Here is a 24,554-nt window from a genome sequence, read left to right on the forward strand (position 1 = left end):
AAAAAACTTTATTGGCACGACTAATGTTGTAAACAGTATTACCTGAGTATTATCAATGCCATTTTTTTTTTTTTTTTTTCAACTTTTTTTTTTTTTTTTTTTTTTTTTCAATACATTGGTAGTCAAGGCGGGGCCCTAGTCTTGTTAAGGCGGCCGCCTTAACAAGATAGTGCTGGGGGAAACCCTGCATCTAATGCACTTCTCTCTGCCCTGGGAGATGGCTCCCTCACGTGGATCTCTCTGAGGTTTACTTCTCTTGTTGAGGGTTAAGGACAGATTATTCCTGCTGCAAATCTAAAACCTAACCTACTTTGAATTTTATTGTGGTACCTTTCATCAACCCTGATAAGATTAAAGTATGGTGTAATTGCAGACTAATATATACGATGATACAAGTGGGGGAAATGACAAGCACACACACACACTGACAGATAAATATATGGCCCTGCTGTAGCTATAACAATCTTTCCACATCTCAGTTAAAATACAGAGATTATAATACCATGCTGCCATTGGTCTCCACAAGGATTCTGCTGACAAGAAAAAGCCACCAATGAGTTGTGTGCTCAGTCTGGATGTGAAAATGGCCCTCACATTTATCTCTGTCCTCTGACAGACTGAGGGTGTGGGAGCCCTTCAGGTAAAACGCTAAGAGCATCTGTGGCTATGGGAACCTGCTGAAGAGCCCAGTCAGGTTGACGTGACAGGGGGAGGGAGCAAAGTCCTTCTGCTGTCAGGTGAAAAACAGAAGTGAGCATTAAAGGTTCCTGTGGAACGGGTTATCGGTGCTGCAGTCATATGACTGAGGTGTGTGCGTGTGTGTGTGTCTTTACACACACACACCTCAGTTTGTCTTCACACTCTGCTGCTAAAAACCAACTGTTTCCTCAAGACTCTTTCACATCAAGGTGTCATACTGGAGCATGTTTTCACACATCCAAGTAAATAGATTGAGCAGAGTGCCTGTGAACAAAATCCTTCCACTAAATTTTAAGGTAATCCAGTAGCTTTTACTAAATCCTATGAACTAACAAACAATCAGCGGTGGATGCACGTGTCCTCTGTATGAAGCTGCTTCATGGGCACAAGGTTTCTGTCCACCTTGTCAGGGTCAACATCTGGAACTGTCAGCTCAGCAACTCGAGTCTCCGAGGACGGAGACCTGTTCGGAGAGTCCAGCAGCAGTGAGGAAGAAGGGGAGGATTCATCGGACACATCTTTTACACCAAAGTTAGCAGGTATACACAGGTAAGATACCCCGGGGAGTCATGTCCCGTGTCAGAAGTGGGGAAACGACACAACAGAAGAAAACCCAATGGAGGCCGGTGACAATGTTATGGTGCTTACACTTTTTTTTATATCTTTTACTTAAGTCCCTTTCAAAGTTAAAAGGCGACTGAAGATTTTAGATTCCTGCTTGAAGAGAAGCAGGTGGAATTTGTGGAAGAGGCGACAGAGATTCGCGGAAGATTCATTGCCTCCAGAGCCAGGCGGCATTTTCCAAAGACACTGGTCCTTTGGTGGAACTGCTTGCCCTAGCTTGATAATTTTAATTATAAAAAGAAACACAGAATCAGAAAAGTCATTATTTTAAGCTTGTGTATGTCTTCATATGTCTGCACTGAATTAGTGCAGCACAGTGCTGCACTAATTCAGCCTGTCGAGAGACCTCGTCAGCCTCACACTGAAGAAAACCGAGCAGAAAAATGACAATACTTTGTTTTAATGAATATAAAAAGAAATGTACACGAGTGATAGTGAACCAGCGAAAACGCTCAGTCCACAAACATGACCTTCTATTCCAGTGTCCCATCAACAATCATCTCCTCAATTAAATATCAATCTCTTACATATTACATGTGAAAGTTATTCTCTAGACGCCATTGTTATATAAAGACACGCAGATTCCAAACAATTGAGTATTATTAAGAAAGTTAAAATAAAGAAAATCACAATTTGTTTGGCCGAAACATAACAATAAAAGAATGATTGTTAACAGGAATACCTTATATTTTATTAGGACCTTGACCAGAATGAAAGGGATACTAAAACAAACATGTCAAAATAAAACATTTAAGTCCCACAAATAAACAAAACACTTGAGGATGTTGGCAGCTTCAAGCTCATGATTCTTGCAGCAGCTGGACATCCTACAGACAACAGCACAGTTATTGCCAGTGGAAACAATCAGTGATGGAGCAGCACAAGTTCAATCACAACTGGTCCTTGATTCATAATAAGCGCTGCTACTAATGGTCTTGATTGTGCTCTTACAACATCACAAGTACTGTCATCGACTATGACCAACAGTTCTAACCCTCGACCTGAGGACGTCTTCAAGATCAAGATCAAAGTCACTACCTGGACCTGCGGTCTTTTCTGTTCTTGTCCAAGCTTTTGTCCATTGTCTTTTCATTGTCCCCTCTGCATTTGGGGCAGTACCATTTGCCCTTGGGCTTGTAGGTCAGCCCCACGCAGGAGAAGTGGAACCACTCGATGGGGCACTGGTCATTGTCGCAGCCAATCATCTCACCATAAGACACTTGCTCACAGAGACAATAAGTGGGCTCATTAGGGTCAATTGCGAATTCCACCGGCGAGGCGTCCCGGTCCTGTTTGGACTTGCGCTTCTTCTTCTTTGCAGACTTGGACTTCTTCTCACGGGGAGGAGGGACGGACAGCTCCTCCAGGGGGTCGTCCACCAGAGAGCCGTTGGCCGACGGGTGGCTGGAGTCACGGCTCTCGCTGTTGCGCTGGCGTCGCGGGCGCCGGGTCGAGCTACGCTCCGGTGCCGGGGGCTCTGCTACACTGGAACGCCGCTCCGTGGGGACCCGCTCCGCCTCGCTGGGCTCCTGGAAGCACAGGGAATGGGAGTCCATCTGGCGGGAGCGGTTCTCCACCAGCTCCGTCATCTGGGTCACCACGTGGATTTTCTCGTCCCCCAGCTCCTGGCTGAGGATGAGCGCCCGCTGCAGCTGGATCTGCAGGCGCTTCCTCTGAGCCGCATCCTGCTCCCCTTTGTACTTCTCAAAGACTTCATCCACCTCCTTCAGCACGTCTGCAAGGGACAGAAGACAAAGACAAATGAATGGAACTGAGTGTAAAAGGTGCTCATTTCATTAGTCAGTCTTAGCTGGGTTTTTTTGTTTTTTTCATTACCATTTGTAAAACTTTTGTTAATCCGTCAAAAATCGAAATGCATTCTCTACTATAACAGAATAATCAAAACATGGCCTTTTTGTCTTTATATTCCAATACTGATAAAAAACATTTCAAATAGAAGAGAGAGAAATACAACATATGGATTAAAAAAAAGATGTGTTAGCCTCTGAGCATCTGGTTTAATCTGACACTTCTTGACTCCTATGTTCTGAGTTGGATTTCTCATATTTCCAATATTGGGAATTCTTCCTTTTACTCTACACTGGCCTCAGGTCGCTATATGATTGATATAACCAGATGTTTGAAACTTTCCTCTTGAGATTCTGCTCCATGTTCGTTCGCTGCACATTCCTGCAGCCAATCTCCTGTTCTACCACATTTCCGAGGTTCTACTGGGTTCACAGCTGGTGACTGTGGCCGTCATGGAAGAGAAAGGGAAGAACTTGAGCTAAGATGTAATTCCTTTTGGAGAAGCAGTCCCACCCTCTGCAGGACACCATCACAGCAGCTGGCAGGTGTCACAGGTCGCTCCTTCCTGGGCTGTAAGACTGTACAACAAGCTCTTCTCCCACCACACCAATTTTGGGACTGCACTGTAAACTCAAGTTCAACTCATTTAACTGTGCAATTGCTCATGTGCAATCCCTTACCCTGCTCAAACTTTATACATTCTGTTTGCATTGTTATTGCTATTCAACTTGCTTCTATAACTGTTTTCACCTTTTCTTTTACTTTTTTTATGTGCCATAGCTCTACATTTATTTGCACAATACCTTGTTTCTCTACCACCTGAACGTGGCTGTCTGGCCTCCTTGTCACATTGCGTCCTGCTGCTTGTCATTTCTCTAATATTTACTTTTCTTGCTTTGCTGTCAACGCCCTTTGTAAGCCGTTATTAAAAAGGGCTGCATAAATTAATATCTCCTCAATGTTACTTCTGCTGGTGTCTATTTTGATCCTGGTCTCTTTGCTGCTGCACCACAGCGAATGTCCCCGTTGTGGGAACAATAACGGACGATCTCACCGTGTCATACGTTTGGCTGACAGGAGACTCGCACCAGTCATCAGGTGTAGAGGTGTTCCGGATAAAGTGCTCCCTCGCGTGCATTCTTTTATATGGTTTTTGCGCGGACATTTTAAACCTAAACTGAGGTGGAGCAGGGGCTGAACATGTTGAGGGCTGAGCTGCAGTGAGGTCCTCGACACAGGAAGTGGCGTCAGTGTGACGTAGGAAGGGGGTTGCCTTGGAGAGGAGCTCTTCGGCTCTGCGGCTCACACTCGACGGGGCACAGTGGTCAGGCGCACGTCGCACCAGCCCGAGGTGGGGGATCGAACTCGAAACGATCCGTTCGCTAAAGCGTGTTCACGTGATCCACGTATTGTGATCACCTACGGAGGGTGTCCGCGGGACATGTCGGGAGCGGAAGCTGCTGCTGCTCTTCACTCTGCGTCGACATTAAGCAACAATGAGACTTGTTGTGTTGCTTTTGTTAACAAACGTCTGCACGCTAACAACATCGACTTCGATAATAAACCCGCATCCGCTAAATGTATCGCAAATATCTCGTAGACAACCGTGCGGAAGTTGACAGGTAACCTGGGGCTTCTCTCCGTGTGCAGAATGCAACACCAGCTTACGTTTAAAAACATGGCCAGTGTGTGTTAACCGTGGTCGTTCGGGCATGTGCACACGTCAATGAGCAGAATTTACCATCGCCTGCCCATCTTCGTCCCACGTCGGGTGCTTCGGCGTCCACTACACACACCAAGCTGCGTTCGTTTCAAATAAATCCCCCGAGTTTGCTCGTTTTTTTCTGGGCATTCCCACCACAACCCCTCCGCGGAAACGCTGTGGTGGGCGGCAGTGTTGTGCGTTGTGTTCCTTTTGAAAAAGTTCACGTTTGACTGGAACGCGGGGCAGGGTTTTGGATTAGATCGGCGCCGAATGTGTGACCGGACAACGAGTGGTCATGGGAGATGGGTTTCAGGTCGCGGGACACACGAAGGGTCGCTGGGAGAATGGAGGATTCTATTCGGAGTTATTCCTCAATGAGTTTGGCGTCACACACACACGTAGGACGGAGTGTCTCCTGGCTATGCTAACTGTCGGACGGCTTGTTTTATTTTACATCCCAACGATCCACGTCCTGTCACCTCGGGTCTATCCAGGGGAACGTGAACAAGGGACGCTCGGTTGTTTTTGTTTCTGGGCAAAATGGGAACAGAAGCCCCGCGCCTGCTCTCCACCATTTCAGCCCATCATCATCATCCTCATCTGGCGTTTAAGGTTCTCCGGCTGTAAACAACGCACGATAATAAACAAAAATAATGGTCCAAGCACAATACCTTGATACTTTGCATCGATCTCTCGGAGCAGGGACACATTTCTTTGTATGTCCAGAGGTAGGGACTCCACACATTCCAGATAATCCTCCACATAGTTGACCAGTTGTTGCGACTTGTCGGTGCCCGGGTGGTGGTGGCCTAACATCGCCCCTGCGACGCATAGAGCTGCCGAGCGAATGTGGAGGGAATTGGGTTCAAATACAGTTGCGATCAAATGCTTGGCGACTTTGCAGCTTGTAGGGCAGTTCACTTCAAACAAAACTCCGGCCGCTGCGCATGCGCCAGTGTTTCCCTTTTATGGCAGCGTACAGTTTCCTCTTGTCGGGCGTCATGGGAGGCGGGGCCAGGGGGGACTTGCAGCCCCGGGATTGGTAGAGAGCCACCTTATCATCTTACGGTTTTCCCGGGAAATTAAACCAATGGGGAGGTCCAAAACACTGATAGATAAAGAGATAGATAGAAAGATTAATTTGTTCTAAGGTGTTTTGGACATTTAATTGACAATTACTTTTTTTACAACTTAAAAGTAAATTTGCATCCATGTTAGAATGGTGTCTCGATCTAAATTCATAAGGTTGGTCCAGAGTGGAATACCCCTTTAAATATTAGATGAGTTGCTATGAAATTGTGTACAAACAGTTATGCCCCCCCCCCCCCCCAACCAGACACACACACACACACACACACACACACAGAATTAAAGTGCTACATAAAGTTTGGAAATTAGATTGTATATATATAGATAGATAGGTAGATCATCATTCATCATCAATTACTCATAGGAGGTCAAAAATAGAGGATGTTATTAAAAATTAAATTAAAACGGGAAAAAAATGACTGAAATGTTGAATAATAGCATAAAATTAACACATGGAGATGTTTGAGCCATTCAAATAATTATAAAATAAATGTGCAAGGGGCTATTATATTTAGGTAGAAGTAGATACAGTTTTATGGCATCTCATATATTTGTTGAGAAGAGAAAATTGTTAATTTAAGTTTGAGGTGATCTTATGTTGATGATGATAATGGTCTTGTGAACAAAACATGCAATATGCCTGTCATAGGTGAAACGATTCCAAGTCTGTCAGGAATGTGGTTTTCTTGTTCTTGTTTTACTTCCTGGTTTTTCTGCCTGTGTGGGGTTTTCTGCGTGTGTGTGTGCTGTAGGCTGGGAGTGGCTTGCTGTTAACTCATCTCCTGCCAGTCTCACTGAGCTGCAAATCCTTGTTAACCCATAGAAAGACTTGAACCAACATCTCTGGTTTTAGTTTACTTTGCTTGTCTGCCTGAAACTAACTTCTGTTGTCTTTTATCTATGCTTATGATCACAAAGAAATCCCCCCACTGGATTTAGACTCTAAATAATGAGTTTGAAGCATCTTCACTGTCAATTGAGAGTCCAGCCACACTTCACAAATCTTAACTAGAAAGTGAAACAGTAGAGCGCACGCCTCAGTTAAGGCCCGACAGACCCCTTAAATTAAATAAAGTTTCACCAAATTTCACACATACAGTATGTGTCATATTGCAGAATGTGCCTGTTTTTTATTCATCAAGATCCATGAATTATCCCAGTGGGGAAATTGTGAAATTGATGAAAAACTAAATGCAATCACACAGTGTTACAGAAAGTGAGAAAAAAGATCCAGGAGCCGCTCCCGGATCCGCATCCTTCCAAAATCAGTCCAGTAATTTCCAAGGTGTAGGTCACACATTTTAAAGAATCAACAGCTCTCGTCATGGCGTCCACAAGATTAAAGGCCCATATGAATGTGAATTTTTCTTTCATCCACTGTGAAAGTAATGATATGAATCAGCATATTAAGGCTTTGAGGCCTGTCAAAATTTAAGATATAACCCTGTTTTACCCTATATTTTGAATATACAGACTACGAAAAGAAAACATCTGCTGACATCTAAAAACATCTGCTGACATCATGTGCTATACACTGGGTCACAGGGTTTAGGCGAGGACACTCCTGACTCTGACCACACAAGTTCCTCCTCGATGACCATTTTTAAGAAAAGGTTGATTTCCCAAATGCAGTGCGGCAAAATGGTATAACCAGTCTTGGATACCCTTGAGAATCTAAAAGAAATCCCTGAGCGAGTCCAGACAAAGTCACTTATTTGAGGGGGGTAAATCATTCAAAAGTTTTTCAACGAGACGCAAATTAGCAAATCATTTAAACTGTCCGAGTTCAATAAAATACATTTCTCCAAAACCCTACAGAGGCAAAGCCTTTTTAAAAAAAATGTTTGTTTGATTGGAGACTCATTTCTTCTGGTTGTTTCGCCAGCCTGTCCCCAGAATATAATACAGTAACACAAATGAAAAAGAATCATAGCATGCATAAATACCTCTGCAAATAGTTACAGTGCCTTGCATAAGTATTCACCCCCCTTGGACTTTTTCCCATTATGTACTGTTACTAACTGGAATTCAAATAGACTTAAATAAACTTTTTCCCGTTTGATCAACAAAACATGCATAGTACTTTGGAGGTGCAAAATAAATTTTATTGTGACACAAACAATAATGAGAACAAAAAAGTTGACATCTGTTGGGTGCATAAGTATTCACCCCCCTGTGTCAATACTTGGTAGAACCCCCTTTCGCTGCAATTACAGCTGCAAGTCTTTTGGGGTATGTCTCTACCAGCTTTGCACATCTAGAGATGGAAAGGTTTGTCCATTCTTCTTGGCAAAAAAGATGAAGCTCAGTCAGATTGGATGGAGACCGTCTGTGAACCGCAATCTTCAAGTCTTGCCATAGATTCTCTATTGGATTGAGGTCTGGGCTTTGACTGGGCCATTTTAAGACATTAACATTCTTTAATCCAAACCATTCCTTTGTAGCTCTGGCTGTATGTTTAGGGTCATTGTCCTGCTGGAAGATGAACCTCCGCCCCAGTCTCAAGTCTTTTGCAGACTGCATCAGATTTTCTTCAAGGATTTCCCTGTATTTGGCTCCATCCATCTTTCCCTCTATTCTGACCAGTTTCCCTGTACCTGCTGAAGAGAAGCATCCCCACAGCATGATGCTACCACCACCATGTTTCACTGTTGGGATGGTGTGCTCAGGGTGATGGGCAGTGTTGGGTCTTCGCCACACATAGCGTTTTGCATTGAGGCCAAAAAGTTCAATTTTGGTCTCATCTGACCAGAGCACCTTCTTCCACATGTTTGCTGTGTCTCCCACATGGCTTCTGGCAAACTCCAAACGGGATTTTTTATGGATCCCTTTCAACAATGGCTTTCTTCTTGCCAGTCTTCCATAAAGGCCAGATTTGTGGAGTAGACGACTAATAGTTGTCCTGTGGACAGATTCTCCCACCTCAGCTGTGGATCTCTGCAACTCCTCCAGAGTAACCATGGGCCTCCTGGTTGCTTCTCTGATTAATTTTCTCCTTGTCCGACTCTTCAGTTTGGGTGGACGGCCTCCTCTTGGTAGGTTTGCGGTTGTGCCATATTCTTTCCATTTTCTTATGATGGATTTTATGGTGCTCAGAGAGATGTTCAAAGCTCTGGATATTTTTTTATAACCTAACCCTGCTTCATATTTCTCCACAACTTTATCCCTGACCTGTTTGGTGAGCTCCTTGGTCTTCATGATGCTGTTTGTTCAGTAATGATCTCCAACAAACTCTGAGTCCGTCACAGAACAGGTGTATTTATACTGAGATTAAATTGCAGACAGGTGGACCCTATTTACTAATTATGTGACTTGCAAATGTGACTTGTGAATGCAATTGGTCGCACCAGATCTTTGTTAGGGGTTTCACAGTAAAGGGGGTGAATACATATGCACTCAACACTTTTCAGATTTTTATTTGTAAATAATTGTAAAATCCATGTAATATTTCCCCCCACTTCCAAATGATGCACTATTTTGTGTTGGTCCATTACATAAACTCACGATGAAATAAATTTTAATCTGTGGTTATACCATGACAAAATGTAGAAAAGTCCAAAGGGGGTGAATACTTATGCAAGGCACTGTAAATTGTAGTGGGCAGTCCATTAACCATAGGGTATATGTTTCAATCCCAGTCTCCCCCATTCTGTGTGGCAAAAGTGTCCTTGGGCAAGGTACTGAGCCCCATTTGCCCCTGACAGTTTGCGACTGATGTGTGAAAGAGAAAGTACTGCACCTATATGCACTGCGTGAATGGGTAAATGGCAAAACTTTAATGGAAAGTGCTTTGAGGGGTCATCAAGACTAGAAAAGTGTTATATACAGATAATTACCATCTTAAGCTTTGATCCACTCAAATTGATACTTCAGTCTAAAAGTTCTCAAATGGAATAACTTCAGCTTCTACATGCACAAAAATGGAAGCAACACAAAGTAAAACAGTGAAGGAATCAAAACTGAAACAACAGTTGGACACAGGCTGATCCTGGGGTTACGTTAATGAATCAAGCATTTGGTGTTTGAGTGGTGCCGTTATAACAAATGTGTCATTATTTAAGTCATGTAGCTGTATTTCATGTGGGCTAAGTCAGGGGCTTTGGAGTTGTCCAAGTTGGATTTCCTTTAGTTATTACTATTCACAGTGCTTTGTACGAGCCTAAAGCCACTTCCAGTCACATATGTGTTCGGTTGACAGTTGTTTCATGGTCATAATGACCACAAAATGTAGCACTGGACTGAACGGATTTCGTTTCGTTCTCGTGGAAAATAACATGTGACCTCTTCCCTCCAGTTAGAGTCAACACGTTCTCTCCCTCTTGCCAAAGTGGTTTCGTTTCCTGAGTAATGATAAGTAGTCAAGAATCGCAATCACAAAAGAATCAACACTAGCACTTCCGGTTAGTGCTTTCAAAATATATTCACTGCAGCGACGTCCACAGCGACCCTCAATATACACCCCTCATTTCAGACTATGGCATAAAAACTAGAATATGACATTATTATCACTTATTCTAATCCTCATATACCAGTTAACTTCCACATTTGATCCATGAGATATCTTAAAGACAAATCATATGTTTGAGCATATACATTAAATTACATTACATTTCATTTAGTTGACGCTTTTATCCAAAGCGACTTACAATAAGTGCATTCAACCATGAGGGTACGAACCCAGAACAGCCAGAATCAAGAAAGTACAATGTCTTTAAAAAATACAAAGTGCTATAAAGTAAGTGCCATTTAAGTGCTACTAAATTGTTAGATTAACATTTGTATTCAATATTAATATTGCGCTAAAAAAATAATTGATCGTTTGTAGACAAACATATTTCACATCCCAAATGATCACATTGATTCCTCAAAATTAAAGTTCAAATATTATTCACTAATATAACATGAACATGACAAGTAGTAAAGAAGAGATAGTTAAATTACTTTTTAATTCAGAAAATATTATTTGCGAACCTTTCTACCATGAACGTCCCCTGGTAGCCTGCACGTCGGGTTTCTTCTTCGCCTAGTAGGCGTGCTTTTATTTTAAGAGGGTTTCCTGTGGTGTTCTCGGTGCCTGTCTCTTAAACCTTGACACTCGTGCTCGTGCAGCTCAGTTGCTTCACAGTGTCAGTGTCACAAGTTCAACAGGAATCTTCGGTTCGTCCGTCAGTCCGTCAGTCAGCACCTGTCACCATGAACAGAGCAGTTGTTTTCGTGTTTGTCGCCTGCTGTGCGCTCTCAGGTAAGACATTGTTTTTTATCAACATTTCACTTCAGGCATTGTGCAAAAGTAAGAAATGCTCCAGTACTTCGCTATGTGTAATAAATAAAACGTTTATTTCACCTAAAAACTTGGACCCTCTGAGCGATATAATTCTGCATTCGTGTTCGAATTGCTCCAGTTTCAATGGGGTTATCAAATAGTCTATTGATTGTATAAATGAGGTGTGACGTATTTTTATGAGACCTGAATGTGACTTCCTGGATTGTTTAGGGAAGAGACATGTCCGCACTCTTTCGGTGGAGTTGCAGGTCTGAGTCACATGTCTGCCTACTTTTTTTTTTTTTTTGAGAGAGAGAGAGAGATAGAGAGGCAGGACAGGATGAATCTGTAACTTTCTTTGAATCCTAACACCAGAGTTGGGTTTTTCACGTTCAATTGAGTGAAATTAATGACGCTAAAATAAGTCCTATGTTATAATCAAGTGCTATTATTCTGAATCTGCGCTCACTGTGGTTGGCTGTTTACTTAACGTTAACCTTACAAATTGGACATGAAACTGCAGATAAGGTGTGTACTGAAAAAAACCTTAACAGTGTCATAAATGTGCGGCAGAGTGTACTAACATAGATATGGCAGCATCAACTGGCATTGACATGAACTGCAGTCAGGTTAAACTAGGTCAGACTGGTTATTTGACTGTTTGACAGATGGAGTTGCTCGTAGTTCAAACATTAGCTGTTTTTGTCAACAAACATTGATATGCACTTTACAAGGACTAATGCTATATTAACAATGGATTATATATCTCAATTATGAAAAGGTTCAATTGTATCATCAAACTCTGCCATTCCACTTTGTTATTTAGTCTCTCAGCTTGTTTTAGCTCATTACTTTGGTTTATCAGCCCATCAACTTTTATGCAAGAATGCTTCAATGAACCCACTCTGTGCTAACTGCCCCGCACCAAGCAGCAGATAGACAAGGACTGTGACCAGTTTGTGAAGAACATCTGGCAACTGAAGAAGCAAGTGTTGTTTTTCATAAGATGGTGGAGACCGAAATAAGGATAAAAAACAAACAAAAACTAACTAACGTTGGTCATGTGGAACAACTCCAAAATGATTTTCTAAAACTTACCATAACTTTACCATAACATCACTTTAGCCGATACTCTGCCAGATGTATGCTTTTTTCCACTGTTTTAGTTTCCAAAAATACCTTGACCTTACTATGGAAAGTGCCTTGAGATAATGTATGATAATTTGATTATATACAAATTAAACTAAATTGTATTGAGCTATTAATTCAAGAATATCATTAAGCTGGGAGGTGCTATACATATATATATTTACATTTAAAGGGCCTTGTTTCTTCCTCTCTGTCCTTTTGATTTAAGCACTGTCATTGGCTCAAGATGAACAGCAATCCAATCCTTCTGGGACTGTGATCCCTGCAGAGGAATTTACAAAACCCTCTAGTCCGAAGACTACAACCACCACCCCAAAGACAACCACCACCGCCAAGACTACAACAACCACCGCCAAGACTACGACCACCACCCCGAAGACAACCACCACCCCGAAGACTACAACCACCACCCCGAAGACAACCACCACTACCGCCAAGACTACAACCACCACCCCGAAGACAACCACCACTACCGCCAAGACTACAACCACCACCCCGAAGACAACCACCACCACGGCCAAGACTACAACCACCACCGCCAAGACCACCACCACCCCGAAGACTACAGCTCCTCCTCCTCCTCCTCCTGAACCTACTCCCTCTACCAACGTGACTGCAGGAAACTACAGCCTAAAGACCGACAAAAATGCGACTTGCCTGATGGCTCATATGTCATTGCAGATCCGAGTGGCAACAGCAAAGGTATGTTTCATTCGTCACAACTACAGTGCCAACAACCATAGTCCCAAAAGGTCTAGCCGATGTTGTGGCAGATTCCAGTAAAAAAAATCCTTAAAGGTTTTATCATGCCATTTAGGAGTCGTTGCCTCAGCTTTTAGCGATGCATGTTTTGATTTCCTCCTTTTGGTGGGTAATAACACCAGAAGAGTTATTGTCTCATCTTTTTGTCGCAAGACATTTCCTTAACAAGGTGGTCCTCTAACTGATTTCTCTCTATTTGTCTCTCAGGTCAATGGAACCTTCATTGTTCAGCCAAAGAAGACCAAAGCTTCCGGATTTTGTAAGGGAACCACGGCCAACCTTACCCTTGAGTTCAAGGAGGGCCACATCACCTTCATGTTCAACAAGGTATATATGATCTCCAGGATTTGGCAAAAATACGTCATCATAATGTTGTTATAAGCGAGGCAATGAGGTCAGCCCTTGTTTCAACAAAAGGCCTAACTTATCTTTGATCTACTACGATTTGACATTTAAATACAGATCTCAAGCAATTAAATAGTGCAACATTAACAGAATTGATCCATTTGTTCTTTTGACGAATAACAAAACAAATAGCTTAACTTGAAAGTTTGTGGAGGAAGTGGAATCAGAAGCGGCTGTAAAAAAGGGAACTATGGTTGACAGGAATGTTTAAAGAACGCATGACATGTGACAATGAACAATACTTGTGTGATTCATTTTGCGGTTTTCTGCATGACGGTCCAGATTAACAGGTTTGAATGTGATAGGTACTTGGCGAAGTATTACTTCAAAGTGCCAGTGTCAAACTCGCTGTAGAACCCAAGTATAACTATATCAATAAATATTTGTATCTCATACAGTAACCCAGCTAGTGCAGTAAGTAAAGTAAGTCCACTATGGGTTAGGGTTGTAAAGTATTTTTACTGAATATTAATTCAGTGTCACATTGTGATTATCGTTATGATCCATTATTGTGAGTTATTTTCTTGATTGATCATCAAATGTACAAAATATACAAAAGATTCATGTGGTTATATGAGAAACCTTAGAATAATGAATGTGTATACCTTTGTCATCTTTTGGTGACATATTATCATCATCATCAAATTTTATTTGTATAGCCCATATTCACAAATTACAATTCATCTCATAGGGCTTTAACAGGGTGTGACATCCTCTGTCCTTAACCCTCAGCAAGAGTAAGGAAAAAATACTAAAAACCCTTTTAACAGGGTAAAAATATGTAGAAACCTCAGAGAGAGCCACATGTGAGGGATCCCTCTCCCAGGACGGACAGAAGTGCAATAGATGCCACGTGCAGGAAAACATCATCAATAATCAAAGTCTCTAGCAGCATTTGATGAGGGTAGACATCCCGAAGGACAACCCCAACATGACATGCCAAGCAGTCCCTCTGCAAGCACAGTCCATGCTCAGCAACCATCTAGACCACGATCCACCATCCAGACCAGACGCCACTCCAGTCCTCAGTCACCGTCCACCGCCGCCCACCAGGACCCATCACAAGCCACCACCGCGGCCCTGGTCCACCGCCCGTGCCCAATGCCAACGCGACACAGGGTCCGCCACCAGCACCACGATCAGCCCAGAATCTTAGTAGCTTTAAAAGCATTAAAAAACATCCACTTGAAAGCTTACATTTTTGGACATTGTTAGCTTCTTAATGCTTGTCCTTTCAGCATATATATACTTTTAGTTTAAAAATGTAAGAAATCATTGAAAAATATTCAGCGAAATTCATGGTCATTTCACTGTCAACAATCAGCAGCACTGTTAAGGGAAGCAGATCATCACCTAAATTGGGTAGAACTCTATGGGGTAGTACCTGTTCTGCCAAATTCCCTTTTTCATTTAAACCAATGTCTCACATAAATTCTGTCCTACTCTCTTATATTTCCTCAGAGCACTGCAAAAAATACTGCCTATGTGAATTCTCTGTCTTTCGACATCTCCTACCCCTTCAGCAAAGGAGGTAAGTTGTGTTTTATATCAGTCTCTGCATGTGATTTACTGCCTTTTACTGATTCAACTTTCGACTCTGCGTATTGGGTCACTGCATGTGCACTGACATTTCAGCCACAGGTGGATGTTGTGGAAGACTGGCAAAGCTTAGCAGAGACAAGAAGCATTAAAGAGGGAGCAGCTTCCTTGTTTGGGTGTTTCTTCGGCTTTGTGTAGAAATGATCTGCAGAGTTACTGGAAAGTGTGTTGGTGGTAACAACCGACCTACTTTTAGTGCGATGCAGTCTAACAAGTTTGTGTCCATATCTGATCATCATTATTTGTTTTATAGATCATGGCATTTTGCCTGGAAGCACCTGAGCTTTGTTTTGACGTGTGTTGTATTAATAAATTTGACTTGACTTTGCTTTGTTTGACTGTTGCAGCTTTGGACCGGTACCAGGCCAAGAACGACTCACTGAGTCTCTTCTCCTCTAAGATTGGACACTCGTACTCCTGCAAGGATGAATCAATTTACATGGGGAAAGGACTGTACCTGGAAGTCAGTGAGGACCGGCTGCAGGCCTTCAATCTGACCCAGGCCAATGAGTTTGGCGCTAGTAAGTGTTTTTATATACAATAATCAATAAGGTAGAATTTCTTTTTAATTGAGAGTTTCTCATTAATACATGTAGCTTTACATTAAACGCTTGTTAGATCCGTTAAAAGAAGAAAATCAGTACTGCTTGTACAATGTTACATAATACCACAATATGAAAGTACTCTGCTACAAGTAGTGTCCTGCAATCAAAATAATTCTAGCAAATTGATTAATTTTGTCTGTTTTTTTCCATGATTAGTGTAATTATCCAAAAGACACATTGAGAAAACACCTGATTTTAGTTTGGCAAAAATAATGTATTTTCAAACATGAATGAAAATGAAAACGTTATTGCTTCATTTTAAATATTGGCAGTCACAGACATACATACTGTAGTAAAATATGCTTGGTGAAATGACACCTTTCAAATGGTGCAGGTGATTAATTACATTGATTGAAAAAACGAATAACGTGTTGTGTACTTTTGTTTCCAGCTGATTTCTGCCCAGCGGACCAGCCCGATTACAGGGTTGCCATCGGGGTGGGAGTGACATTGCTGGTGCTCATTATCATCGTGGTGGTGGCGTATATCCTGAGCCGCCGGAAGAGAGCCGATGGCTACCAGTCTCTGTGAGGTGGGGAGGGTCAGAGTGAGATGAGGTCCCCCAGAGGGGATGCATGTTATAAATTAGTCAGGCTATGGGGCTCTTTCTCAGGGGCTGAAGCACTGAAAACTAACCTGTCCTGTCCTTTAATGCCTTTGTTTACCTATTTTACTGTTCTGTCAATTATCTAGAGTACAAGTCCCTGTAGCGAGCCACCTTAAAGAGCTTCAGTATACAATCAATTAATACGTTGACTTATTTATAAAGCTGTTATAAATTAATTAATCAGAGTAACACTTGTTGTATCTAAGTCCAAAGTAAAAAGAAATAGAAAATCACTAAATTAGCTGATTAATCCTTCAATTCAAGAAAGGCATTAAAATATCTAATTTACTTATATGTCGGTCTTTCAAATTCTGTCTCACTTTTTATTGATATTCTGCTTCAACGTGTAGATTTGTTATCTATTCAATTCAAGATGTTTCAGCAGAGTCTGACCCACAGAGCAGCAGAGATAGCTCTGATTAACCAGTCTCCTGCCAACACACAACCTGGCCTTGGACTTTAGATTGAACTGTGAGTTGACAGCTTACACACAGCCTGTGTAATATCTTTTAACATTAATTGAAACCCCTAAAGCCCCAAGTTATTAGTTGATAATATAAGCAGACATGCTTATATTATATCAAATAACAAAAAGTAATATTAAAAAACAAACTAGTGACAAGAAAACAAAGCAGGACAGTATATGTTTGCTACTTTGAGATTTTTAATTCACAGTTTTTATACTAATTTGATTAATTAAAAGCTTTTAACTGGTTCTATTCCAGTGACGCACAACATACAAAACTTTTAATCTCAACATGCCAGTAGACGGTTTTTATACGGCAATTGTTTTGGCACAAATGTACAATACAAATGACCAGAGAATATGATTCTCATCAAGTCGCTGACACAGTATTTCGACAAAGGGACACTATAAATGATGATACACATCCTTAAAAACTGACATCCTGTGTATTTGTGTAATAACTGACCAAAATATCTCATCATAATCAGTTGAGGTTAGGTTTTTTTATGATAGATAAGTCAGTGACTGTATTAGAAGATGGCCGGCTTTAAAATCTCTATCTCCCCCTGGTGGTGATGCCATAAAAATAGGGTGGGAGACTGACACTTGTGGTCAGAGCTGTGATCGTGGTGTCATGAAGGGAAATAGTCAGATTTGACCCACGGTTTTTCTTCCACAAATGTTTACTTCACTATATTAGCATGGTGTCAAATGTTTTGTTATCCCTATGTTGTTTTAAAGATTCAAATCTTGTGTATTCTGCTATCCAGGGATTGTGTATCGTAAAAGAAGGGAAGTTAACCAGTCTCTAACCTTACTGGTGATTATTCATGTTGCATTATCAATCAGCACAAAGGGAAAATTAATAGGATGTTAGTAAGGGATTATTTCTATCTTATCAACATTATTTGCTCTGATTGCTGTTCCAACCATTGTCTTTTTAATATGTTATGTACCTGATGTTGTGTCTTCATAGACATGTTACGGCGTAGGTCAGTCTGATTAAATGTTTAATGGGCTCATACATTCATCAGATCTCAAGATCTCCTCTCTCCTTCCCCATCAAGTCCACTCTGATACACTTCACTGTCCTGGTGTAATGCACAAACTAAACTGGTTTTATAGGGAATACACTTTATCCAATAAGGTAATTCTGGTGGAAGTTGATATTTCAAAACCTGGATGAGGGGGAAATAAAAAAAAAAAAATGTTATTTGTGTGAGCGGGCTTATAAGTAGGCTAGACCTCCCTTTAATGAAGAAACCCCCTACTTGTCTTATTATGATAAAAATGTTGTGCTGGGAAATGACTGACTGGAATCAATCACTAGCCAATCACCGTGTCAGCGTTGGCCAACAGCTTCTTTAGTAGTTTGCCAGAGAGAAGGAGTGAGTGTAGTGCAGCTGGAGTTCATCCAATCAGGTAATGCGGTGAAGTGAGGAGAAATGAGGGACCTTGCTGCATGTAAAGTTATCAACAGTGTGTGAGCACTTTGTTTGCCTGTTTGTAACTACCTGTGACAATAAAGTTTGATATATTCTGTGTGTGTGTGTGTGTGATCTTCCGCTTTGGACTTGGGGCCCATTCCAAGATTCCAAGCTGGGAACATGCATCCCTTTTGTTCAGACAGCTGCCGGTCCCTACATAAAGAAAAGTTAAGCTATGATTAAGGCTTTATACAGATGTGCAAAAGGTGACATCCCTGTGTCCATATTCACAAACTTATAGAAAACAAGATGTATATAGTAAAATTTGACCCGATCAGGCTCTGACTGAAGATGCTCAGGCTGAGCTGACCCTCCAGAAAAAAATGGAGTAAAGAGCCAATGGGAGAAATAAACAGAATCTGCACCATATTCACTTTAAAAAACATGATTAAGAGAATCTGACATGACAAGTAAATACTGTTTGTGGAGGAGCGACATGAATCAGTATCTCTCTTGTTTAACGGGCCATAGAAAACTAGTTGAATAGGCCCGTTCTACACTAATAAAGAGAATTCCCTTATTATCTACATGCTGATGGAGGGGTGGGTGAATGTCAGGGCTTACGGACACTCGGAAGACACCGCAGGAGCAGTATGGAGGCATTTTACGTTTTTAACTGTTTGTTTTTTTTTACTTTTGAAGAATCTGTCACCAGTAACTTCGATAGCATTGAGTTTACAGATGCTTCTCCTCCATGTTCTTTTACAAGACACCCCGATACTCCAAAAGTGTTTTGTTGACTCTTCACCCAGCTATGGAAGCCCATTTACCGCCACTGTGAAAAAATAAATCCTGTAAGTCATTATAATGAGAAACTGACTCACTATCTCATAACTATCGGTCAATCAATCGGTCAAATTTTATTTGTAAAGCCCATATTCACAAATCACACTGTCTCATAGGGCTTTAACAAGGTGTGAGATCCTCTGTCCTTAACCCTCATCAAGAGTAAGGAAAAAACAAAAAATAGATTTCACATGTAAAGGAGAACATCAGAAAGAAAAGGGTATTTGCAGCACTGATAAGAATAAACACTTTGTAGCATAATGGAAGGTCAAGGACTTGATGGATTATTGTCAGTAACGGTGGTGTATCATAATAATGACTTAGTTATGAAAATGTCTCTTTATAATGTCTAACAGGTTCTATATTTCTGTCATCACAGTGGCGGAAATGGGCTTCCATACCCGCCCCTCCATCGGCTTGTATCGATAATGATGAGTGGATATCCGTTTTTGGGTGAACAATCCCTTTAACGTGCTTCACCTTGCTCCGTGTTGAACAGCAATGTGTGTTGCTCTCTGTGCTCCAGTGTGAAATGGCAGCAGATTTTTTAGAAGCGACTTATCCCCTGCAGTCAGCCAATCAGAGGGCTGCTTTCACAGCGGGGCTGAGAGGAAGTGTGCAGCAGAGAGTCATGTTGCAGTGACAGATGCGGGGCGGGACTCGACCACTCTCACTGTCCAAACTGTTGCAAAACTTCAGGCTGGGACCAGTAGATCCAGGATAAAAAGGGGAAGACATCGTTTTTTTTTAGCTTGAAGAGCTTGAAGATACTGCGACCATGGCAGGTAAACTAAAAAATACGCTTTATTAATACGCACAGTTTTCAGCTAACGGTGAGCAAAGGGCGCGTGAGGACCCGAGTTGTTGTTGGTCCGGAGTGATGAAATCCAGATGTTGTGCTCGGGTTGATAGACGGAAGCTTCCGCTGCAAACGCGCCTGCGAGTGCATGTTCTTCCTTGTTTCTTCTTCTTCTCCTTCGCCGTGTTTTGCTCACTAACAACACACACGACATGACATGTGTTTTTCAGATGAAGCAGCCATGGCGGAGGACGGCATCGGGCCAGCCCAGACCCCCCTGGTCGAGGTCAGCTTCCAGAAGAACATCCACAGGAACCAGAAGTACCTGGAGGCGGAACCCAAGGCCCTGGGGGTACAGACACACACACACACACACACACACACACACACACACACACACAGACACACACACAAAGAGAGAGAGAGATTTATAGTTCTTAGTTATGGTTGTACCTACTGATAATTACATCTCTTCATAGTTTAATTGCTTCTCCTATAGCAGGTTGATCACATCCACCATCAACTAGGTCAGAAAAACATGAAGACATTGATGATCACTCACTGTGACAGCGGTTTGTCCGTGTGCAGCATGGTGAATTTCTCTGTTTCAACTTTCACCATTAAAAATGAATGGTTGATTGGCCCAATCTTCACCAAGTGTCACATGTTAAAGACAGCCACATGCCAATATTCAGTAAATGTCATATCGCCGCCTACTGGCAACAGGGAATGACGTGCTTTCATTCTTTTAACAGAGTCACATTTTGGGGACTTGTCCTCAGAGGTTATGGAGACAGGGCTGCTTGTGTGGTTGTGTAAGTGTGTGTGTGTGTGTTTTATCGGGCAACTTTACCCTGAACTCTTCTCTGTGTGTGTGTGTGTCGGTTTCAGGTCACTCAGATCGGCCTGAGTGTGTTTCAGATCATCTGTGTGGCCGTGTTTCTGGCCAAAGGCCTGAGTCACATCGGTATTGACATCCCCTTCTTCATTTCATCTATACTGGTAAGCTCGTCTTCCAGATGTCAGACAAGACCTGCACACTCTCTTCACTGATTCAGAGATACTTTCTTCTTCAACATCTTCAGGTCTTTTCACACGTTAAAGTAGTTAATAACATTAGTGAAGCAATGAGGCTGATGGGTTGAGGTGTGTTGCCAGAGAAACACTTCTAGAGAGATTTTTGATTATTCCGTTTTTATTGAATTGAAAGATTAAAAGGGCCACCATATTCTCAGGAGGGTGCAAAGAAACACAATTTAGAGGTTAAAAAATGACCTATGAAAAGCATATTTCTTTACCTGCTGAACTAAAGACCAAGAGAAGACCAATCAGGACAAACTAATGACAGTATCTCTACAGTGCCACAGGAAACATATCCAGCATGCATCAGGTTAAGTCATTATGCAGATGAGCGTTATATCATAGCGGACACAAGCTGATAGCAGCAGGACAGACAGCCCTCCACATTAAAACGTCTTTCCTGAAGGCTAGCCGTCTGTGATGGGACAGCTGATTATACATTTTAGCATAGATAATGCATTTCTATTTCAAACTTAGTATTAGCAGGTCCACGCTGAAGCTCAGTCCTCCTCGTGGTTTTGTTTGCCGTGTTATTTTCTTTTTATGTGGCATTAAAAAATTCAAAACAACATGTTAAAGACATAAATATCTAAAAAGGAAAGACATAACTGTGTGGTTATTGTTTTGATCGATCTGTTTTTACTCAATCATTTAAAATGTGCCAATTATTTGAACTCTATATTCATATTTGGGGTATTTCCCCCTTTTTTTCATCATAATGCTTGATTACTTCTTTTCATACTAAGAATCAGTTAATTACCAGTTGTCGTTATGTTTATTTGACCCCCAAATTGATAACCCTAACCCAGACTCATAATGTGATTCCCTGCCTACATGACAGTGTGGTTTTGTTCTCTCCACAGGTGTTAATAGCCGGGAGTGTGGCTGTCGCAGCACAGAACCTCCATCTGCCAACGGTGAGTGAGCCGGTGGGATCATGGTGACCAGTAGTAGTCTCTGCACAGGAAGGGGAAGTCACGAGGCAACTTCTGCTTTTCGGAAAAGCAAATTGAACAAATCAGATTCTTGGTGTTGGGAAATGAAGATCTGCCTTAAAAGGAAAATGTAGCTGTTCTCAGACATGACCTTGAGAAATGGGATGAGGACTTTATCCGGGGCAATAAATCCTCTGCAGGATTCTCTGTCCCTTCCTCCGTCAGATGAGTCGCTGGGAAAGACTGAATGTAGCTGGCTGTTGACTCTTTACCTTGGGGCAGCCAGTGGTTGAAAGGAGGCAAATATACATACAGGTTGAGAGTGACAGGATTTTTTCAAAGACAGAGCCAGTGCTGGACTGATCTAAATGCTGTGGACTGGGTGTCTTGTAAAAGAACATGGAGGAGACCCTAAACACACTAGATCTAGTTTTAGTAGAATCTTACTCCATAGTAGAGTGGCACACAGCGTTGATTCAGTCATCACTCCTTACATCTCTCTCTCTCTATCTCTCTCTCTCTCTCTCTCTCTATCTCTCTCTCAACATTAAACACACGTGAACAGCGGACCTATCTGTAAACTCAGACTGGGACAAAACTACACCATCATCAATAACCAGCAGATGAAAGTGATGCTGGGATGAATGTGTGTTCTTGCCCCTATTTTAAATCCAGTCATGAAGAATTTAAAATGCTGTTGTTAGGGTTATAATTTATCTAGTGCAGCTTGAACTTGTTTCCCTTTATCATTCTTATCTAAGGATTTAAACATCAAGTCCATCGATCATTTAGTCTGTAAATGGAAAAAAGTGTTATTTTGGAGAGAACTGTGTTTGAAGTCGAGTCCCTGTATTTTGCTGTGTGTGTGTTTCAGCTGAGAGCCTGTCTGGGGATGCAGATTGTGGCGAGTGGCGCGTCCCTGTACAATGTGGTCTGTTCTCTGATCAAGATGGAAGACACACCCACCTACTGCTGGCACTATTACTACGACAACAGCACACTTCGAACTGGCGAAATCTGCCATAGTATAGAGGTGGTGTATTAATATAACTACTTAAAGCACTATTTGTTAGATTTACACATGTCTATCGAGTTTACTGTTGAAAAAAAAAATACATTCACATAACATTGAAACCACAAAAAAACAATTTTCAATAGATTTAGAAAGATCTGTCCATTTTCAGGACTGTAAGCAGATGAAAGCACACTTGGTATTTCCTCCTTCGTTGACTTCTTTCTTTGCAAATGTCATCTCACTTTCAGAATATCCGCTCCCACTTTTATGCTGAATCTGTGCTCATCCACGCTGCTCTGTTGGCCATCTCCGTCACTCTGGCCGCCTACTGCTGCAAAGTGGTCAACTGCTGCGCACCAGCTCCCAGAATGGTGAGTTGCCTCCATGCCAAGGATGCTGTAGCAGCTCTAGGTTTCCCTAATAACGCCTGAACATACCAAACGAAAGAGAAAGACTGGTGAAAAGACCTGTTAAATCCTGAAATCAGGGCCAAACCAGCTTGGTTTGGAATTGTACAGAGATTTACATTAGGCGCCCACAAAACTAGAAGTCTAAAAGAAGTGAAGTTTTAACAGTAACTTAACCATTTTACTGGAGTAGTCGCTCATTCTGTTTTAAATGTCTCCTCCTTTCTGTTCCCTGTCCCTGTCAGACGGTGATCACTGTACAAGCCCCCGCCGTCCAACAGTGAGGAGACGCGTACAAAAGGGATGCACAGTCACACACTAATGCTTATGTCAAAGCTGCACTAACACTTTTATGTATTATATTAACAATGGACGACATGATTTATGGTGTGTAATGTGAAATGTGTTGCTGGAGTTCCTCCTCTGTTTAGCCTCTTTTGGCTCGTTGTTTTGCTTTTTTTTAAGTCACAGCTGTTGAAAGCTAAAAAATCGGTTGAAACCACTTGTTCACTGTCTGCTCCCGAGCAACCAGAGGCCACTTTTTCCATTAGATCTGTTTTTTGTATGTATTCATTTTCTCATGTGGTTTAATCATAGGCCCTGTTCAGACCAGGTATTAACATCCATTCTGAGACTCTAGGGATGTATTTGTGTTCACACATGGCGAAGCATTCCTTATTCACACTGCAGAAAGAATGTGGCCGCATCTCTGAATGTGTGGTCGGAGCCTAATATGTCCGGGGTGCATTCATCACTGACCTGTGCTTACATGGGACTGGATTGCTCAACATGCATGTTAATGCCAGGTATGATATGAACCCGGTCGTAGTCTATAGTTGTCGTAATGTTGTGAAAACCTTGGATGATATTAGAAATGGGGACAAGTAACTGAACATGTTATTAATAACCATATATTCTGTTGAAGGTTAAAGAAGGTTAATAACTCAACTTTATGGAGACGACAATTACATTTCATTTGAAATGCTTATCATGCACATTACGCTTTGCTTAAAAAATACTTGTTGGTAACTTTATAAAACCACTACCTATTAACGCTTCACACTTTCCTTTGTCACTGCAATTGACCACTGTGAACAATAAAAAAGTTAACCCGTAGTTGTTTGTAGTTGCTGCTTTTCTTTGGGAAAAAAATGATTTGGTTTCAGCATGTGAAAAGACTGTCACTGTGTACCTTGAAGCACAGCTGGTATTTTATCCGGTAAACTACTGTTTATTATTTACAGTGCACTACTCTGATGAAAA

General features: G+C 41.7%; 3 protein-coding genes and 1 long non-coding RNA gene across 4 annotated transcripts; 2 read left to right on the forward strand and 2 right to left on the reverse strand.

The window, feature by feature from the left end:
• Positions 1–1,707: 1,707 nt before the first annotated feature.
• ing2 (inhibitor of growth family, member 2) lies at positions 1,708–5,803 on the reverse strand. Its single transcript, XM_053416068.1, has 2 exons — positions 5,509–5,803; positions 1,708–3,058 (listed from the first exon to the last, which is right to left on the reverse strand). The coding sequence occupies exons 1-2, from the start codon at positions 5,651–5,653 to the stop codon at positions 2,358–2,360; spliced, it is 846 nt and encodes a 281-aa protein (XP_053272043.1). The 5' UTR covers positions 5,654–5,803; the 3' UTR covers positions 1,708–2,357.
• A 5,205-nt stretch (positions 5,804–11,008) lies between these two features.
• cd68 (CD68 molecule) lies at positions 11,009–18,324 on the forward strand. The gene is made up of 6 exons (XM_053416067.1): positions 11,009–11,168; positions 12,547–13,040; positions 13,308–13,427; positions 14,967–15,036; positions 15,452–15,625; positions 16,101–18,324. Exons 1-6 carry the CDS (start codon positions 11,120–11,122, stop codon positions 16,238–16,240), a joined length of 1,047 nt encoding a protein of 348 aa, XP_053272042.1. The 5' UTR covers positions 11,009–11,119; the 3' UTR covers positions 16,241–18,324.
• On the reverse strand, positions 17,297–20,249 carry LOC128430113 (uncharacterized). The gene is made up of 2 exons (XR_008333955.1): positions 19,536–20,249; positions 17,297–18,422 (listed from the first exon to the last, which is right to left on the reverse strand). It is a non-coding gene; the product is annotated as an uncharacterized LOC128430113 (long non-coding RNA).
• On the forward strand, positions 19,675–24,407 carry LOC128430107 (uncharacterized). Its single transcript, XM_053416073.1, has 7 exons — positions 19,675–19,840; positions 20,085–20,206; positions 20,746–20,856; positions 21,798–21,851; positions 22,744–22,902; positions 23,133–23,255; positions 23,537–24,407. The coding sequence occupies exons 1-7, from the start codon at positions 19,834–19,836 to the stop codon at positions 23,573–23,575; spliced, it is 615 nt and encodes a 204-aa protein (XP_053272048.1). The 5' UTR covers positions 19,675–19,833; the 3' UTR covers positions 23,576–24,407.
• Positions 24,408–24,554: the final 147 nt, after the last annotated feature.

This window comes from Pleuronectes platessa, chromosome 23 (assembly GCF_947347685.1).
Source record: "Pleuronectes platessa chromosome 23, fPlePla1.1, whole genome shotgun sequence".
In the NCBI taxonomy this organism is placed as follows: domain Eukaryota; kingdom Metazoa; phylum Chordata; class Actinopteri; order Pleuronectiformes; family Pleuronectidae; genus Pleuronectes; species Pleuronectes platessa.

Bases quoted from the DNA above. Each gene is read 5' to 3' on its own strand.
- ing2 (XM_053416068.1), bottom strand. From the start codon at position 5,653: ATGTTAGGCCACCACCACCCGGGCACCGACAAGTCGCAACAACTGGTC. The intron at 3,059-5,508 runs GTATTGTGCTTG...TGTCCCTTGCAG, and splicing joins GATCGATGCAAAGTATCAAG to ACGTGCTGAAGGAGGTGGAT.
- cd68 (XM_053416067.1), top strand. From the start codon at position 11,120: ATGAACAGAGCAGTTGTTTTCGTGTTTGTCGCCTGCTGTGCGCTCTCA. The intron at 13,041-13,307 runs GTATGTTTCATT...TTTGTCTCTCAG, and splicing joins TCCGAGTGGCAACAGCAAAG to GTCAATGGAACCTTCATTGT. The intron at 13,428-14,966 runs GTATATATGATC...ATATTTCCTCAG, and splicing joins TCACCTTCATGTTCAACAAG to AGCACTGCAAAAAATACTGC.
- LOC128430107 (XM_053416073.1), top strand. The intron at 20,207-20,745 runs GTACAGACACAC...TGTCGGTTTCAG, and splicing joins CGGAACCCAAGGCCCTGGGG to GTCACTCAGATCGGCCTGAG. The intron at 20,857-21,797 runs GTAAGCTCGTCT...TTCTCTCCACAG, and splicing joins TCTTCATTTCATCTATACTG to GTGTTAATAGCCGGGAGTGT.